This window comes from Silene latifolia, chromosome 8 (assembly GCF_048544455.1).
Source record: "Silene latifolia isolate original U9 population chromosome 8, ASM4854445v1, whole genome shotgun sequence".
In the NCBI taxonomy this organism is placed as follows: Eukaryota; Viridiplantae; Streptophyta; class Magnoliopsida; order Caryophyllales; family Caryophyllaceae; genus Silene; species Silene latifolia.
In genome coordinates this window covers 47,511,803-47,530,119 of record NC_133533.1, presented here as the reverse complement: position 1 = coordinate 47,530,119, position 18,317 = coordinate 47,511,803, and the positions used below count along the sequence as shown (strand labels likewise).

At 40.9% G+C, this 18,317-nt stretch overlaps 2 protein-coding genes and 1 long non-coding RNA gene across 3 annotated transcripts; 1 reads left to right on the top strand and 2 right to left on the bottom strand.

The window, feature by feature from the left end:
• Window positions 1–482: 482 nt before the first annotated feature.
• On the bottom strand, window positions 483–1,085 carry LOC141595135 (uncharacterized). Its single transcript, XM_074415109.1, has one exon. It carries the CDS (start codon window positions 1,083–1,085, stop codon window positions 483–485), a length of 603 nt encoding a protein of 200 aa, XP_074271210.1.
• A 161-nt stretch (window positions 1,086–1,246) lies between these two features.
• Window positions 1,247–5,021, bottom strand: LOC141595134 (uncharacterized). Its single transcript, XM_074415107.1, has 3 exons — window positions 3,944–5,021; window positions 3,502–3,746; window positions 1,247–3,391 (listed from the first exon to the last, which is right to left on the bottom strand). Exons 1-3 carry the CDS (start codon window positions 5,019–5,021, stop codon window positions 1,247–1,249), a joined length of 3,468 nt encoding a protein of 1,155 aa, XP_074271208.1.
• A 5,567-nt stretch (window positions 5,022–10,588) lies between these two features.
• Window positions 10,589–14,367, top strand: LOC141594333 (uncharacterized). The gene is made up of 4 exons (XR_012522129.1): window positions 10,589–10,848; window positions 12,110–12,228; window positions 12,628–12,936; window positions 14,280–14,367. It is a non-coding gene; the product is annotated as an uncharacterized LOC141594333 (long non-coding RNA).
• The last annotated feature ends 3,950 nt before the right edge of the window (window positions 14,368–18,317 follow it).

Sequence of the window (18,317 nt, the reverse complement as noted above, 5' to 3'; positions counted from 1 at the left end):
TCATGTTTAACCTAATTAGCTTGTTTAATTCATTAATTAAACAATCTTTCATCCATGTAATTAATTCGTTCGCATCCGTCTCATCCATGTTTTATTGCTTTCATGACCCCCAATTCATAAGTAAATAACCTGATAATCACTTCCATCCGAGTCAGTATATTAAACGATCATTAAAATCACCAATTAACATTAACGGCTTGCAATTCCGGCTTCACAGCCAGAACCGAGCCAAGGAACAGACGCAACGTCTGATGCGCCTCTTCCAAGGGACGCAGCTCTGCTGCGCCTGTTCCTGGTTGACTTATGTCTCTAAACTTCCGTTTTGCCTTGACTTAGATATTAGTTTACGTGTTAATTAACTATTTTTTTTTTGGTGGAAATGTAAGTAATATTAATCATTTCCCAAAGGGAAAAAAGCACCAAATACAACACACCAGTTCTGAAGCTTACATGAGCAGGAATAGACAAGCAATGCTAAGACATTACATTAAACCTTTCACTCTACACCATTCTCTATCACACAACGACATCTGACAGTAATTATATTTAATTATAGCCAACCTCCCGTCCTCTCTAACTGCTTGAATGATAGCTTTTGGATGTAAAACTTTCTGCTCCACACGACATAAGTTCCGAGCATGCCAAATATGGTAGTGTAAAGCAATCACCAGAGAGCATAACAGTTTCCTCAGAAAACCAGAGCAGCTCCTAATCTTCAACATCCTCTCAGCCAAGACAACACCATTACTTGGTAAGCCAAGCCAGATTTGAAAACTTGCATAACAGCGACAGGTAAAAGTGCAGCTACTGAATAAGTGATCATGGTTCTCATCCTGATAGCCACACAAAAAACAAGTTCTTTGAGAAGTGATGCCCATCTTATGCAACCTATCCAAAGTAAGTAATCTCCCATGTCTGATGAGCCAAGCATTAAACATATGCTTTGGAGTATTGAGTCTACTCCAAACAATGTTATACCAGGCCACTTTGGGGGCATGATCCTGCCTGAGCCACTTGTATCCATCCGCAATATTGTAATGTCCATCATTATCCTGCCATTTGCCATTGCTATAACCAGCTGCCATTTTCTCCTTGACCATACAGATTTGCCTCCAGGCCCAGGAACTATTAGGACTAGGTTGGTATTCAAACCAGTCCCGGCCTTTCAAATAGACTTTGTCAATCCACTTAATCCAAAGGAGGTCCTTCTTAGAAGCTATCCACCAAACTAACTTACCCACAGCTGCTAAGTTCCAGATTCTGCTATCGATGATACCCAACCCACCAGCAAGAGTGGGTGAGCAGACAATCTTCCAAGAGACGAGGGGAGCCTTAGAATAACTGTCAGAGCCTTCCCACAAGAAGTTCCTGCACAAGGCTTGAATCCTGCCATCACTCCTGCAGGAAGCACAAAGATTTGTGCCCAATAGTTATGCAAGGTAGCTAATACAGATTTGACCAAGATCAACCTACCAGTATAAGAGATTTTCCTCTTATTCCACCCCTTAATCCTCTTAACCATCTTCTCCACCAGCAAAGAGCAGTCCAGTTTAGACAGTTTCCTATGAGAAATATTGACTTCCAAATACTTAAAGGGAAACTTTCCCTTAATGAAACCAGTCCTACTCAAGATAGCCTGCTCCACATCAGAATGAACCCCATTGAGGACTATGTCAGTCTTGTCAGTATTAATATGCAAACCACTAGCCCTAGTGAAACAATCAAAAGTCTCAGCCAAAGTACAAACTGAAGCCAAATTCCCTTTGCAAAATAGAAGTAGGTCATCAGCAAACATCAAGTGGGATAACTTGAGTTTATGGCATAAAGGGTGATAAGTGAAGCTTGGACCATTACAAACTACCTCTAACAATCTGCTCAAATACTCCATGCATAAGGTGAATAATAAAGGAGACAAGGGGTCACATTGCCTTAACCCACGAGCCCCTTTGAAAAATCCATGAGTATTCCCATTAAGTGCTATAGTGTAAGTAGTAGTGGTCACACATTGCATCACAAGATGAATAAAGTGAGAAGGAAAATTAAGAGCCCTTAGCATTTGAAGCACAAAACTCCATTCAATAGAGTCATATGCCTTCCTCAAGTCCACCTTAAGCATACAACGAGGAGACACACTGGCCCTATTGTATAACCTGATAAGGTCCTGACTAATGAGAATGTTCCCCATAATGCTCCTCCCTTTAACAAACGCAGCCTGAGCTGGATTGATAATCATAGGAAGGACACTCCCAAGTCTATCACACAGAATCTTAGAGATAACCTTATACAAGGTGTTGCAGCAGGCGATAGGTCTAAATTCCTTCACAAAAGAAGGGTTCTGGACCTTAGGAATAAGCACCAGAGTAGTACTATTCAGTTGTTTCAGCATCCGCCCTTCATTGAAAAAATTAATGATAGCCTCACTGATCTCATTTCCCATAATATCCCAGCCTGCTTTAAAAAAACAACTCGAATATCCATCAGGGCCTGGACTCTTCTCATCAGGAATACCAAAATTGATACTCTTTATCTCCTCCTTAGTTGGTATTCTGTTAATAGCCTGCCAATCTGCATCAGAGACACACTTCCCCCTACTAACAATATTTTGAAAAAAATCAGTAGTAGGTCCCTGAGTCCCTAGCAGATCCTTATAGTAGTTTTCAAACGCCTGCATTATATCCTCAGGAGACTGACAGTTATGACCATGTACATCATGTATTTGCACCACCTTATTTTGAATATGTCTCTGTCTGATTGCTTTGTGAAAAATTGCAGTATTGTCATCACCATGCTGAGCCCAAGTGCATTTAGTTTTCTGTCTCAGAAACCCAATTTTAGCTTGATTCAACATCTGATAGCTTTCTCTAAGATTATATTCATTATCCATCAACACCATATTAGTTGGGTCTGCCTGGAGTTCCTTCTGAGAAGCCAGGAGGACTTCATAAGCAATGTCAGCATTCTTCTCATTATCAGAAAAAAGATCCTTGTTCAACTCCTTCAAAGAAACTTTCAGAAGCTTCAATTTCTTGACTACCCTGTACATCAGAGATCCATAAATGTATTGATTCCATCCCTCCTTAACTATCACCTTAAAATCAGGAACACCAGTCCACATATTGTAAAATTTGAAAGGTCTCTTCTTCTTCAATTGCACATTATTACATTTGATGAAACAGGGGCAATGATCATAATCACCTTCAGGGGCAAAGTAAGCATAGTGGTCAAGCCAAGTCTTAATCCACTCATCATTAACTAAAACTCTGTCAATCCTACTAAACACTCTAGTTGAACTGGGCTGTTTGTTGTTCCAAGTAAAAAACGACCCAGTACTCTTCAAATCCTGAAGACCACAAGTATCAATGGCATTCTGGAAAGGTACAGTCTCAGCATCCTTTATAGGTAACCAATCTTTTCATCAGCATTGAGTACATTATTAAAATCACCTAAGACAATCCACGGGTCCGTAGTGGTCAGACTAATAAGAGAATTCCACAGAGGAACTCTGTCTTCAATCTTATTGAACCCATAAACATAGGTAGCATAGAAACAACTATCAGTAATCTCATCTTTAACCTTAATGTGAATGAATTGAGCAGCCATATCCAAAACAGTCACATGAAACCTCTCCACTTTCCAAATCAACCAAATTCTACCTCCATCATGACACTGATGGTTAGTACAATAGTTCCAACCTCCACATAAACTAGCCACAACCTTATTTAGAGAACCATGTCTTACCCTGGTCTCTAGGAGCCCAAATAGGTCCACATTGGCATTATGTAGACACCATTTAATATCAGTTTGTTTAGTCAAACTATTCAGGCCCCTAATGTTCCACACACCTATTCTATCCATGAGGCGAAGCCTCCCCCCCCCCCTCCTCCTTTATCAACTAATTGGGTATTCTTAGCCATTTCCTTGTTAAAATTTACAACAAAAGCACCTTCCTTAGCCCCAGCTAGTCTTGACTCATGCCTAGTAATCCTAGTGAGAATCCTAGCAGAAGTTAAAACATCAGCTTGTGAATTATTCACAGGAGTAGTAGTCGGAGTTATCATGATCCCAGAACCATTACTCTGCACCCCAGTAATAACTCCAGACAATCCAGGTTGTGGGACAAAGAAGTACCCCCGAGGCGAGTCGGGGGTCGCGAAGCCCGCGATTTCTGCAGTCTCCCTTTTCTTCCATACTTGTTTAGGAGGGCCTTGATTACCAGATGGACCAGGCCGTTTAGCCCAGCCTGAGCCTTCCCTGCATTGCTTCTCCTGATGCCCAATACCCTTGCACTTGGTACAGGTAATAGGCAACCAGTCATACTCAATCAACACAGTTACATTTTGCCCCATTTCATCCACAAAAGTGATTTTATCAGGAAACTGCTGATCCACCTCAACCTCAACCATAACTCTGGCAAAACCAAGCAAAGTTCTATCCACAGTGAGGTCATCAACCCGTACAAATTTTCCAATTAACGAGGATAACTTCTCCAGGCACTTATCACCCCAGAATTTTAAGTCTAATCCCATCATTTTCACCCAAATAGGAACAGTCTTAACAGAAACCTTTGTGATCTTAGTATGAGGTTTCCATGGACGAATAATCACAGGTTTACCATCAAATAAGAACATTCCCTTCTCCAAAACCAAGTTCTTATGTTCCAGGGTAGCAAACCTCACCACGAAAAGACCATTAGGGAGGAAGGCGACCTTAGAGATCTCATAATCCCTCCATTCCCTCCTAAGATATCCTTCCAAAGCCCTCCAGGGAGGGTTAGCACCCATGACATAACCATAAACCGCATAAGACCAGTAATCGATTTCATCCTTAACATCATCTACAGTAAGTTTAAGCAGATTACCTACAGGAGTCTCTTCAGGCACAGGCAATTGAGCAGATTTATCAGCATCAGTCACCGGTGGTTGACGATCAGGAATCTCAACTTCTTCCGTATTTACTGTTTCCTCAGGAGTAGTCGTTGTATCACCAGGCTCTGGTAAAGGAATTCCAGCTCTGCGTAACATGGCAACAACCTCCTCCCGAATCTTCGCTACTTCCGCATCATGATCAAAAGGAATGGATGAATTACTACTATTATTATTTGAACTATTAAAATCATTTTTTTGTGTTTTTTCTGTATTAATGGATTGCATATTATTATTACTAGTGGATTTAGATTGTTGTAGAGTAGATGAATTAGGTTTAACAGATTTATTCTTCGCCATTGCAAAGAAGTGCGCAGGAGCTCTCTCTCTCTAACTCATCCCCAGCATGATTTATCTAGAACAATATTCTGTTCGTTATTTCATTCCTTTATTCTTTTTTTTCAAATTATCCGTTTTAGAGGTATTTTCGACATAAATCGCGAAATCCAATGTAATTATTGTAATTTTTATTATTGTAATTTTATCCATTGTAATATTTATTGCACTTTGTATCATTTGTATGTTTTCACATGTAATTGAACCTTAAATCCTACTTTGACATTAATTGCATGATAAATTAATTGTTAACCGACTTAGTTAATCTTCACATGTTAGGATCAAAACATGGATGTTGCATTGCATGCATATAATCGACGATATATCAAGTACGAATAACTTCCCTAATCATTAGTAGAGGCCGCTATCGAGGCGGGCGGGATTAGGTGTTCGATCAAAAGAGCTTCCTAATACGTACCATCACCCCTTACTCCAGATCTCTGTGAACATCCGTGTTCATTGGCATCCACGAGAGTCATTCTAGACATAGACTGCTAAGGGTAACGATTGCTTAGTGTTCATGTCTCTACTTTGTGTCTTGACATGGCACGAGGTATTCGAACGGTTCCAATTTCCCATAAAAATTGGTGGCGACTCCACAAAAATGCAAACGCTTGTTCTCTTCCTCCCAAGCGCCCCCGTGGGCCCCACATGTCCACAGTTTGGCGACTCCGCTGGGGATAATACACTTACGTGTAGCCAAGAGTGAAACTTGAACAAGGTTAGGGAATAATTTGTACAAGACAATTGTCGGTTTTCATAACTCGGTCTTCCTAGATCGTTTCATTCGGCCTTCCTAGGCCCAACTCAACCCATTCGACCAATCGTCCCGTCTAAACGGTCCTAATTCTTATTTGGGCCTAAGGATGGATAGCGATTGACGTCATCCATACCATTATGCTTACTCATGTTTGTGTCAAGGACCTTCACTACTTGAGGAAATGGACTAGGAATCGGCCTTACTCTTGTTTGGTATGAGCCTCTCCACAGACTTCGGGTTTGATTGTTCGGTATGGCAACCCACCCTTTAAACCAAAACCCTTTTAAATGCACTCAGCATCCCGTTATAATGCTTGTATAAATGTTTGTACCTTACGTGATCACCATTTCTAAACGAAACCATGATGATTTTTTGTAAAATCAAAATCCCTTTTAACATGAAAATTTCGAAAAGGCCCATGATTAGCGCAAAACCGAGTCGAAACTCCGTCCGTTTGTCGAATTTCGGGCCCAAGCCCATTTCAAAACCTCACTTCGAGTCCACTCCTACAACTACACTATAGTTGACTAGGACCAACAGTTTTCAAATCTTATCATTTCTTCAAAACTCACTCAACACAAGTGGCACACACCCACTTCATCGAGTCAAAATATTTCTTTTCAAGTAAGTGTGTTGGAATGGTCGATCGTGCTTTGATTCGTCGTCGATCTCTTATCCAGTTTCCAAGATGCCTGAAACAACTGACGTGAACTTCAATCAACTTCAAGATGGTAATGATCGAATCCTAGCCGCGCTAGCTCAACTCCAAGTTTCTCAAGACCAAATGTATGACCGCCTCGACACAATCGAAGGCCGAATGTATACCGTAGAAACGAGATTGCATCCTCGAGAGAGTGAAGTAGTTGACGACTTCGTGAATGACTTCAGGGACGAAAACCCTCCCATGGGTATGACTGCAGCCTAGAAAAGTCTCCAATACTTAGAGGAGCAATTGATGTATCTTAAAGGGGATGACATTTATAAGGAGAATAATCGCAAGTATGAGGCCGTAAATTCCAAATTGCCAACCAACTTCAACATGACGGATATCCCTAAATTCAAGGGGCATGAAAACCCTTTGAACCACATCCGCGCTTTCAAACATTATATGTCTATCAAAGGCATCAAACCCGAGATGTTCTTAAGGATCTTTCCTTCATCTCTTGACACCATCCCAAAGCAATGGTTCTACTCTCTAGAACACAAGAAGATCGCTACTTGGGAAGACGCCGCGATCGAGTTTGCTAAGCAATATGCGGATAATGCCGAGATCCAAGTTAACATGCGCACTGTAGAGGTTCTTACCCAAAATGACAAAGAAGGTTTCACCGACTTCCTAAGTATATTAGGTGGAGGAAGATTAGTACCCAACTAGTTAAACGCCCGGATGAGGCTACCCTTGTGGAGAAGTTCGTGGACAACTTGAAGCCAATCTCTGCCAACCACTTGAGATACCAAAACATCAAAACTTTCAAGGACTTAACCATACTAGGAACAAGGATTGAAGATGACATCCGTAAAGGGCTCTTGTCCAAAACGGTAGGTCGAGGATATCAAGGCTCAACAAGTCGTTCTTACGGCTCCACTAGCAAGACCGATGAGGTTAACCTTCTCGAGCCATCCAAGAAGAGTACCCCACCAAGGAAATTCACAAATCTTGGGGACACTTACTCAAATGCTCTAAAGAGGTTAATGAAGCAAGGCAAACTCCAACCCATAGGACCTACTCCTGAACCCGAAAAGAAATCCAAGTTCTGGGACGAGAACTCATACTGTGAATATCATAGGGGTAAGGGGCATGACACAGAAAAATGCTACAAATTGAGGAATGTACTTCAAGATATGATTGAGGATGGTCGACTACCCATACCGCCGGGAGGTAAACCCAACAACACTCAGAATCCTCTTGGAATTGTAGTGATCACAAATGAAGAATCTACCTTAGATTGTTCACACCTCATTTCTCCAGTTGAAGATGAAATCCACGCAATCGAGAATGAAGGGTTCTACTCTACTATCTCCCCTGCCATTTCCGACTTCATCACATGGGCAAGGAGTGTGGATAGGCAAGTTTTGGAATCGGAAAATGTGATGACGACCTTACATGACCCCAATGCGACACCTAAAGAACATGTGCCACTAACTTTCTCTCGAAATGCTACTATGCAAGAAATAGTCGCTGTGGTTGATAAACTAGTCGACCAAATCACACAACTAGAAGACGAGATCATGAGAATGAGGGAACTAGCTACAATCAATGGAGTATGGGCCGATGATGATGAAGACGAGTATCTCATTGAACACTCCTTAGTCAAAGCAATAATACAAAATGGCGAAGACCAGGATGTGGACCACCTAACTCGTTCGGGGCGTCCATATCAAAGCACTACTCAAAATGGTCCAACCAACGTTCTCACACCAAATGATAACGAAGATGACTCTACTGATCATTTGCTCAAGCAATTACAAAAGACAAAGGCTGATCTTTCAGTCTGGCAACTAGTAGCAAGCTCATTCCCACATCGTCAAGCTTTACTACAAGCTTTGGCCAAGCTAAATGTAGCACATAACTCCACACCCGACGAAGTAGTCAACTTGGTCTTCCAAGAATCACCGAAGCTAAGTAATCCTATTACTTTCTCAGACGCAGACTTGCCACCCTTTGGCGCCAGTCACAACTTGGCTCTTTACATCACTGTCGTTTTCTTAAAGAAGAATGTGCCAATGACCTTGGTGGATGATGGCTCCGCGGTCAACGTCATACCCCTCAAAACGGCATACAAACTAGGCATGAAGGAGTCAGATTGGACCCCTACCAATCAAGGTGTTCGCGCATATGATGGTACACGACGAAAGGTAGTAGGACTCGTCAACCTAACCATAGCCACAGCGTCAATTGAACGAAAGGTTAACTTCCAAATAGTGGACATTGAAGCTTCCTTCAACATACTCCTGGGAAGACCTTGGATTCACGCTTCCAAAGCGGTAACATCCACCCTTCACCAAAAGATCAAAATCCCACTAAATGGAAAAGTAGTGACGATCACTTCGTCACCTATCAAGGCCATAATCGAAAAGAAGTCAAATAATCAAGTCCTTGCGGATCCAGTATACGAACTTGGGGGCTTTCAAAGCATAAGTGTCATAGAAAGTGAATTGGCACCCCTATACTACGATCCCTACTCCAATTAGGTGGTCAACCACATACTCAAATCCCAGGGATACTTCCCTGGAATGCCTTTGAACCCTACACGAAGAAACACCTTCGCGCCCTACAAGGAAGGCAACTCAAAGAGGATACCACTTGGACTAGGGTACAAGCCCACTAAAGAGGAAGTTCTCGAAATGCTCGCTCAAGTTCAAAGCCGTAAGCACATAGGAGTCCAAATGCAACCATATTTCCCTACCCTAAATGGATACTTTGTTAGGGAAGGAAATCAAGAACTCTTTCACGGATTTCCCAAACCTTGGCACTACCGCGGAAGGAAGCTAGCCGGAATCGAGATCTTTCATGATTGCTACTTCATTCCTCCAGAAACGGTTCCTACCGTCAAAGCCCGTCAAGCACCTTGCTTAGACGAACAAGCTGTTAGTCTACTCTTTGGAGAAGATCGATTTGTTAAAGCCGCCCATGATGAGATCATTACCATGATACTTCAAGACGATCACTTCAACCCTACCGCGTTAATCACAGAAACTAACGTGAACCAGCAGAAAGGATGGAGAAAATCAATCAAGTGGACCAACAATCAAGGAAGACTCTTCAAGCTCACCATTGGAGAAGGATAGATGTTCAAAGGAGAACCAAAAGACGATGAATTCGAGTCAGAGTCAGAGTCGGAGTCAGAGTCGAAGTCTAGAGAGGTCACTAAGGAGTCTCCTCCTGTCGTCACCCTCACTCCCTTCGGTTCTCCTAGCTTAGCCTTAAATAGTAACAGTAGTTCGGGAAATGTCCCAGCAACTGTCCCTTTACCGCCACTGACCACAGATCAGATGGCTTCTTTGTTTCAACTTTTCTCAAACTTTAATATGAATAAATCAGGTTCTGCTTACTCTTTGTGTTATCTTGAGTGCAATTCGGTTTACGATGATGCGAGGATGACCGGACCGGACTCAATTGAGATACCTCCCTACGTAGCCAAAGAAATACTACAGGAAGGGGAAGGGGGACCAGTAATAGAGAACACCGAACCCATCAATGTAGGAACCGAATTGGAACCCCAAGAACTTAGGATAGGGACTACCTTGAGCCCCACCGAAAGGGCCAGTTTTATAGACCTCATGCACGAGTTCAAGGACATTTTCGCGTGGTCCTACAAAGATATGCCAGGGATCGACAGGGATATCGCCGAGCATAGAATCCCAATCAAGCCAGGTTTCAAGCCCGTGAAACAGAAGCTTCGTCGAATGAGAACAGAATGGGCTCTCAAGATTAAAGAAGAAGTCGATAAGCAATTCAAAGTCGGGTTCATCAAAGTTTCCGAGTACCACTACAACAAGATTTATATTACACGGCATTTATCTAACAGCATAAAGTGTAAATGCCACTTAATTGTACTTGTTGTGGCATTTAACCTGACATTTGATGTAAATGCCGCCTCATAATTTTAGTCACCCCAGCGCGCAAAACTTTTACTATCTGGCGCCTCATTCTCAAATTACCTCTTCAAAAAAAAACAAAAAAACGCTTTAATTATTCTCCGTATTTGCTAAACCTAACACCTAAATCTCATATTTTTCTCCTCTTTCACTCTCTAGAATCATCTTTTTGCTAATTGACTAAATCGTCGGTGAGAGAGCACAGAAATCCATCGTGCTGCAACATTGAAGGTAAATTTCTTTATGTTTTAAGCCCACTTTACCAATAATCCAATTTAATTAAGATGCTTGAGGAGACATGTGCGCTAGATTAGATTTTGACTTTGATAGTGCAGACTCTATGCACGATTTTGATAGATCTAAGGATCAGATTATTGTGGTATAATTGCTATTTGATAATTTCTAAGTGTTTGTGCCTTTGTGGTATGATTCCTATTTGATAATTAACTTATATTACATATTGATTATGATTATTATATGGTGTGATGTAAACGAAGTAAAAATGTATACAATTCATTGACACTTTATGGGTGTATTGCTTATCTTGTGTTTTGAGAAAATATAGTATTTGAATTCTGAAAATTAAGTTTGGTGTGACTTAAATTCACTTTGAAAACTAACAGAGGCATTTCTGTAGCAGTTTATGCTAATTGATGGCACTGTGTAGATGTTTTTCTATTTTCTAAGACATCTTACATTTACTTCTACTTCGTATTACTTTGCAAAGTGGGTGTGTTGCTACTTGCTAGTGATTTTTAACACTTCTTATGCTTGAAGTAGAGTTGGAGGTTAAGTGGTGCATTGTGGTTATAAAGATGTTTGTTGAAGGACCAAAGGTTCCCTTATTCCTTCCTAAAGTGGAATTAAAGAAGGTTTAATTATCACTTTCAAGTTTTAATAGTTGAAACATCATCCATTTGAGGTTAATTATTTTCAAAAATATGTTTGTTGAAGGACCAAAGGTTCCCTTGTTCCTTTTATTGCGTTTTTTGAACCCGACTTTCTGCAGATCTTTAACCCGGATATTTGACTATAGCTTTGTATAAGCAGAAGAGATCAAAGAAAGGGGAACTTTATATTTTTGTTTTATACTTTTCGACTTTATGTATAAAGTAAACGTAAGAAATTCATCTAGACGGAGTGAGTATTATTCTTGGTTCTGGATCAAAATGGAATGAATCAAAATTACGCACTATATACTCTAATTGACTCATGCCATCGGTGGTTTGCTTTTTGTTCAATTGTAAGATTTGTAAACTTACAACTCCAATAGAGATGATACCTCTTTTAATTGTAAGATTTGAATACTACACACTATTAATTGATATACACACACAAATATCTTCAATAGATGATACCTCATTGCGACAATGACTAAGTGACCATTACACCACTTCTATCGCCTTGAAGTATCATCTAAAATGAATATATAGTTCTGACCACCTCACAAGTATGTTTCATTTGATTATACTTTTTTTTTTTGTGAATTCAGGGAAGTAGCTTTGCCTTCGCTGCTCAGTTGTAGTTTCGGAACATTGCTTTGAATAGTTAGGGCTTTGGCGAACCGTCGGCTAATTTTCGTGACGTTTTGTTTTGTCGCTTCCTTCAAAGGTGAGTGGTGACTTGTTTATGAGTAATGTGAATGATAAATGTGCCAAGATACAAGATGACAATTTCGAAACTCAAAGAAAATGCAAGAGAAGTTAGCCATACTAAAGATGGCTTAATTTGGTAGAGATATTCTCAGTCACAACAACAATCCTTAATTTAGTTCTCATATACACCAAAATAAAAACTAAAGCAAGTCTTTATCTTGATATTTTACATTGTTACATTACATATTAGATTGCTTGTTCAAGATGCTTGTTTGTTGAGAACACGGTGTTGTTGGGATTGTTTAGCATGTTAATTTAGTTATTGGTGTTGTGTAATCAACATAAAACGCCGCCAGTTATTGTGACGTCAAGTTGTCTCATTGTCTTGTATGATGTTGGGCATATTTGATTTTAGGTTGCTGTGACATGGTTCCAAGGGTGCAGCAGGATTGCGGAAATCTACTTTCTACTTTTACTGGGCTTATTATAAGCGACTTTTGGTATCTTTTGCCCAGGATTTAACGTATTAGGAGGAGGATATATGGCATTTTCGTTTTGATGAATCCTTATTAGAATCAAGTTAGAAGTAATGGCTACGGTGCGAGATCAAGGATGTCAATCAAGTTAGAAGTAATGGATATGGCACGAGATCAGATGTCAATGGAAGTCTTATATTAGCTTTTTGTAAATGCCAGTAAATTAGCTTTTGTTAACTTTTGATTAGGTGGATATAAGTCCTCTGATCCTTTTAGCAACTGCTCCGCTCTCCGAGGCCGAGTTGAAACATAAAATTTCTGATATGGTTTTGTCCAACGGAACTTGGAATTGGTCTCTTTTTGATAACAAGCTACCTCTTGCTGTGATTATGAAAATTGCTAGCATTCCGGTCCTGTTTGACAGCGTTGAGGAAGATAGCCTAGTGTGGTCTGAAACGTCTTCCGGGCTGTTTTCCACGGCGTCAGTTTACAAGCTTATTTCCTCGAACCAGGACTCACGTACTCCTGATTTTGCGTGGGACGTTATATGGAATCTGAGAGTATCACAAAGAGTTCGCGTGTTTTTATGGCGAGCAGTTCTCAATAGGCTAGCCACTAACGAGCAACGGCTGAAACGCGGGATTTCTGATCATTCGGGGTGCCATCTATGTTCGTGTGGCCTTGAGGATGTCCGTCATGTGCTGATGGAATGTTCCCAAGCTACTGCTATTTGGGATAAACTTTTAACAGGGAGTAATCATAAAACTGTATTTTTTGCTGGAACTTTTCATGCTTGGATGTATAATAATTTGGTTCTAACTGATGTTAAAGTGCAGGGCATATCGTGGAATATTATTTTTGCAAAAACATGCTGGTGGTTATGGAAGTGGTGTTGTAACTCGATTTTCCAGTCAGCCAACACTCGTCCTTTTGATGTGCGGGGCTTTGTGATTTCACAGGCAAGAGATGTTGTCAAAGCGTGGTTTCAATATGGTCAGGTATATATGGAGAGGAACATGATACAAAAGAGGATTAAATGGGAACCTCCACATGGAGACGCCATTAAACTGAATGTTGACGGATGCTCTAAAGGCAATCCTGGACCAGCGGGTGCAGGCGGAATATTTTGAAATAATAGCGGAAATTGGATATTTGGCTTCGTGATAAATCTTGGACATTCTACAGTGATGTTAGCCGAGCTACGTGGGGTGTGGTTTGGTCTGAATTTGGCACGCAGGATGGGCTTGGAACAACTTATCATTGAGTCCGACTCACAAGTGGTAGTAAACCTCATCAATAAAGGGGGGATGATTGATAATCTATTTTACGGGCCTCTTATCAAGGATTGTAAGCGACTGTTGCAAGGTGGGCAGTATTTGATTCGACACGTCTATCGCGAAGCTAATTTCAGCGCGGACAAACTATCGAAGATGGCTTTGACATTTCCTTTTGGTGACTATGTCACATCCCTCCACACGGGATCCAAGACGTGATGGCTCGGGATGTTCAAGGAATGAGTGTTACTCGATCCATAGCTATATAATCGGCTTCGGCCTCCTTTTTCTCGTCAAAAAAAAAAACTTTTGATTAGGTGATAATGTAACAAGATCAAATTTATATTAGCCTTTTGTAATGACAATTTGACATATGGTACAGGTTATTTTAAAAGTTTTTTTAAATAGTTGCATTTTATTTTAAAAAAGCAATGTCAAATAGGCTGGAGCTGTAGTAACAAACGAACAAATAATAAAAAAAAAGTGTAACAAGAAAAAGGAATAATGCATATTGCTTTTATTAATTATTATTTTTATAGGAAATCAATTAAATTGCAAGCATATGGTAGTCTCGAAATGCGGGATTACCTGGCGTTTATATTGGCTTTCACCAGCAAATCTAATAAATGCCACTATTGACTTTTCCCGACATTGAATCTTGCGGCAAAAGAGTAAATGCTGCTAAAGCTTTTTGTGGCATTTACAAATGCCGCTAAAATACAATTTAAACGCCGTTAAAGGAGTTATCTGTTGTAGTGTACTCTGACTGGGTAGCCAACATAGTACCTGTACCCAAAAAGGATGCGAGAATCCGTGTTTGTGTTGATTTTAGAGACTTAAACAAAGCAAGTCCTAAAGATGACTTCCCTCTACCACATATCGACATATTGGTGGACAATACCGCAGACCACGCGTTACTATCCTTCATGGATGGGTACGCGGGTTATAATCAAATCAAGATGGCTATAGAAGACATGCATAAGACCGCCTTTGTCACTCAATGGGGAACCTATTGCTATACGGTCATGCCGTTTAGGTTAATCAACGCCGGAGCTACATATCAACGCACCGCAACTACACTCTTACATGACATGATGCACAAAGAAGTTGAGGTATACGTAGATGACATGATTGTCAAGTCCAAGGATAGAGAAGGGCATATTGTGAACCTTCGCAAATTCTCAAGGCTGCGAAAGTACAACATGAGACTCAATCCTCAGAAGTGCGCATTCGGAGTAACATCTGGCAAACTCCTGGGATACGTTGTTAGCCAACGAGGTATAGAAATAGACCCTTCCAAAATCAAGGCTCTAATCGAAATGCCACCACCTCAAACAGAAAAAGAAGTCAGGGGATTCCTGGGGAAAGTGCAATATATAAGTCGATTCATATCGAAACTCACCATGATCTGTGAGCCTATCTTCAAAAAGCTCAAGAAAACAGACAACACCATGTGGGATGATGACTGTCAAAAGGCATTTGACCGAATCAAGGAGATATTAGCTAAACCACCAGTGCTCATGCCACCTCAACGAGATCAACCTCTTGGTTTATATCTCACAGTAACCGAAACAGCCATGGACGCCATGCTAGCTCAAACCGTAGGAAAGGAAGAAAGGGCTATCTACTACCTTAGTAAGAAGTTCTTGGAATAAGAGTCCAAATACTCACAACTTGAAAAGACATGCCTTGCTCTTGTGTGGGCGACGAAGAAGCTACGCCACTACATGCTTAGCTACTCCGTCAAGATATACTCCAAAATGGATCCAATCAAATACCTCTTCGAGAAACCCGTCCTCAATGGACGCCTAGCAAGATGGACTTTGATGCTCTCAGAATTCGATCTCAAATACGTACCTCTGAAAGTTATAAAAGGGCGCGCCATTGCCGAATTCTTTGCAGAAAATCCCATCAATGATGCACAAACAATAGATACTTGGTCATTTCCAGACGAGGACATACTCCAAAACGATGTAGACTCCTGGGACCTTTACTTTGATGGAGCATCAAACTTAAGAGGATTTGGAATAGGAGTGTTGCTCATTTCTCCTGAAGGCGAGCATACACCAATCTCTGTCAAACTCGACTTCGAGGTGACAAATAACGCTGCAGAATACGAAGCTTGTCTCATTGGACTACAAGCGGCGGTGAGCTTAGGCATTAAAAACCTCCGAGTGCATGGGGACTCATCCCTGATCATCAATCAAGTTACGGGATCTTGGAAAATCCGGAGCGAAAGCCTAGCACCTTATCAAGCCAGAATAGACCAAGTTGCCCAATTCTTTGATCACGTGACCTATCTACACCTACCTCGAGAGGAAAATCAATTTGCAGATGCTCTTGCAAAACTTGCATCTTTGATTAACATGCCAAATGACATGGTGGAAATGCCTTTATGCATCGAACGACGATCAGAGCCAGCCTATGTCCACCAAATCACCGATGAAGAGGAAATCGCGAAGGAACCCTGGTTCCAATCAATCCTAAATTTTAAGCTCAACGGTACCTATCCACCAGATATGGACAAAAGGGGACAACGTGCTATACGCCTATTAGCTTCCCAATACGTTCTCATGCAAGGAGAGTTATACAAAAGAACACCTCTTGGTGTAATCCTACGCTGCCTTGATCATTCACAGGCACGGAAAGTGATGGAAGAAGTCCATGACGGAGAATGCGGTCCTCATATGAGTGGGCCCATGATGGCAAAGAAGATCACACGTTTGGGGTATTATTGGACCACAATGGAATCCGATTGCATCAAATATGTAAGACATTGCCACAACTGCCAAATTTTCGGGAATGTACAGCATGTTCCTCCTTCATTGCTCTATACGATGACATATCCTTGGCCATTTTCTGCCTGGGGAATTGACATAATCGGGAAGATAACTCCAGCCGGAACAGGAGGTCACTGTTTCATCCTAGTGGCAATTGACTATTTCACCAAATGGGTAGAAGCGGCTTCCTACACTAGTCTCACAGCAAAAAAACGTGGCAAAGTTCATACAAAACAACATCATATGTCGATACGGTTGCCCACATGAGATCGTTAGTGATAATGGATCGCATTTCCAAGCTGAGACTGAGCAATTGCTAGCCAAGTACAAAATTAGGCATCACCACTCTTCGCCATATAGACCACAGACTAATGGCGCGGTGGAGGCAGCAAACAAGAATGTTGTCACAATTCTCAAGAAAATGATTGACAACTATCGAGATTGGCCAAGCAAGATACCCTTTGCTTTGTGGGGGTATCGCACATCTGTCAGGACGCCCACTGGGGCCACTCCTTTCTATTTGACCTAAGGCATGGAAGGCATGCGACCCGGTCGAGTTAGAAATACCATCCTTGCGTATCTTACTCGAAAGTCAAATCCCGGAAGCCGATTGGAAGAGGTATAGATATGAAGAACTCATCCTCCTGGATGAACGTAGGCTACGCGCCTTGCATAATATCCAAACATATCAAGCACGTATCAAACGAGCCTTCAACAAAAGGGTTAAACCAAGAAACATCAAAGAAGGAGACTTAGTACTCAAATCGGTTAGAGCTCTTTTACCTGTCGATCCACGGGGAAAATTCAAACCTAATTGGGCCGGGCCATTTCTAGTCAAGTCCATACTTCCAGGGGGTGCGGTTAGAATCACAGACCTAGATGGGAATGAATTTACCAACCCGACAAACCTCGACCAATTAAAACGGTATTATGCCTTGAATAGGAACAAAGACGCGCCTCGCGTAACCTCACGTGTCGCTCTTGTGACACTAAATAAACGGCCCCTGGCCAAGCTGAAAATAAACTAATGTCACTCTGCTCTTGCATTTTGACAACCTGCCATCCTCATATCATCAAATAAACTAATCTGCACCTTAAGAGTAAGTAAAAAGTTCATGCTTATCTTCTAAGTTCATTACAAGCTCTTGCTTAGAACAATTATTCTTTTACATTTACTTGAACTACGCGCAAGGGTTTGATTTCATTTTCTAAATGAATACGTAGGCAATCCTTCACAGGATACAACCCATTAATTTCAAAATTTAAATAGAAGGACATCTGCATTGCATTTGGAATTAGACAAGAATAATAATTAGAAAATCACAACGGTTTCATAACCAATTAACCTCTTTTATTTCATTCATTTTTTTTCTAATAATAAAAATACGCTACATAATAATAAATGCCAAATAAAAATAAAAAAAAGCTAGGATTCTAAAAATCCCACCTTTTTATTACAAATAATAATAATAATAATAAATAATAAATAAAAGACTTGGGCTATTCCTCCATCTTCCCTTTGCCCTTGTCATTCTTGTCATACTTCTTGTCACGACCTCGAGCCGAACGCTCTTG

Excerpts from the sequence above, each read along its gene's own strand:
- LOC141595135 (XM_074415109.1), bottom strand. The coding sequence starts at position 1,085 with ATGGCAGCTGGTTATAGCAATGGCAAATGGCAGGATAATGATGGACAT.
- LOC141595134 (XM_074415107.1), bottom strand. The coding sequence starts at position 5,021 with ATGTTACGCAGAGCTGGAATTCCTTTACCAGAGCCTGGTGATACAACG. Across the intron at positions 3,747-3,943 it reads ACTAGCTGGGGCTAAGGAAG|AGACCAGGGTAAGACATGGT; the intron begins GTGCTTTTGTTG and ends TTGGGCTCCTAG. Across the intron at positions 3,392-3,501 it reads TCAATAAGATTGAAGACAGA|GATGCTGAGACTGTACCTTT; the intron begins GTTCCTCTGTGG and ends TTACCTATAAAG.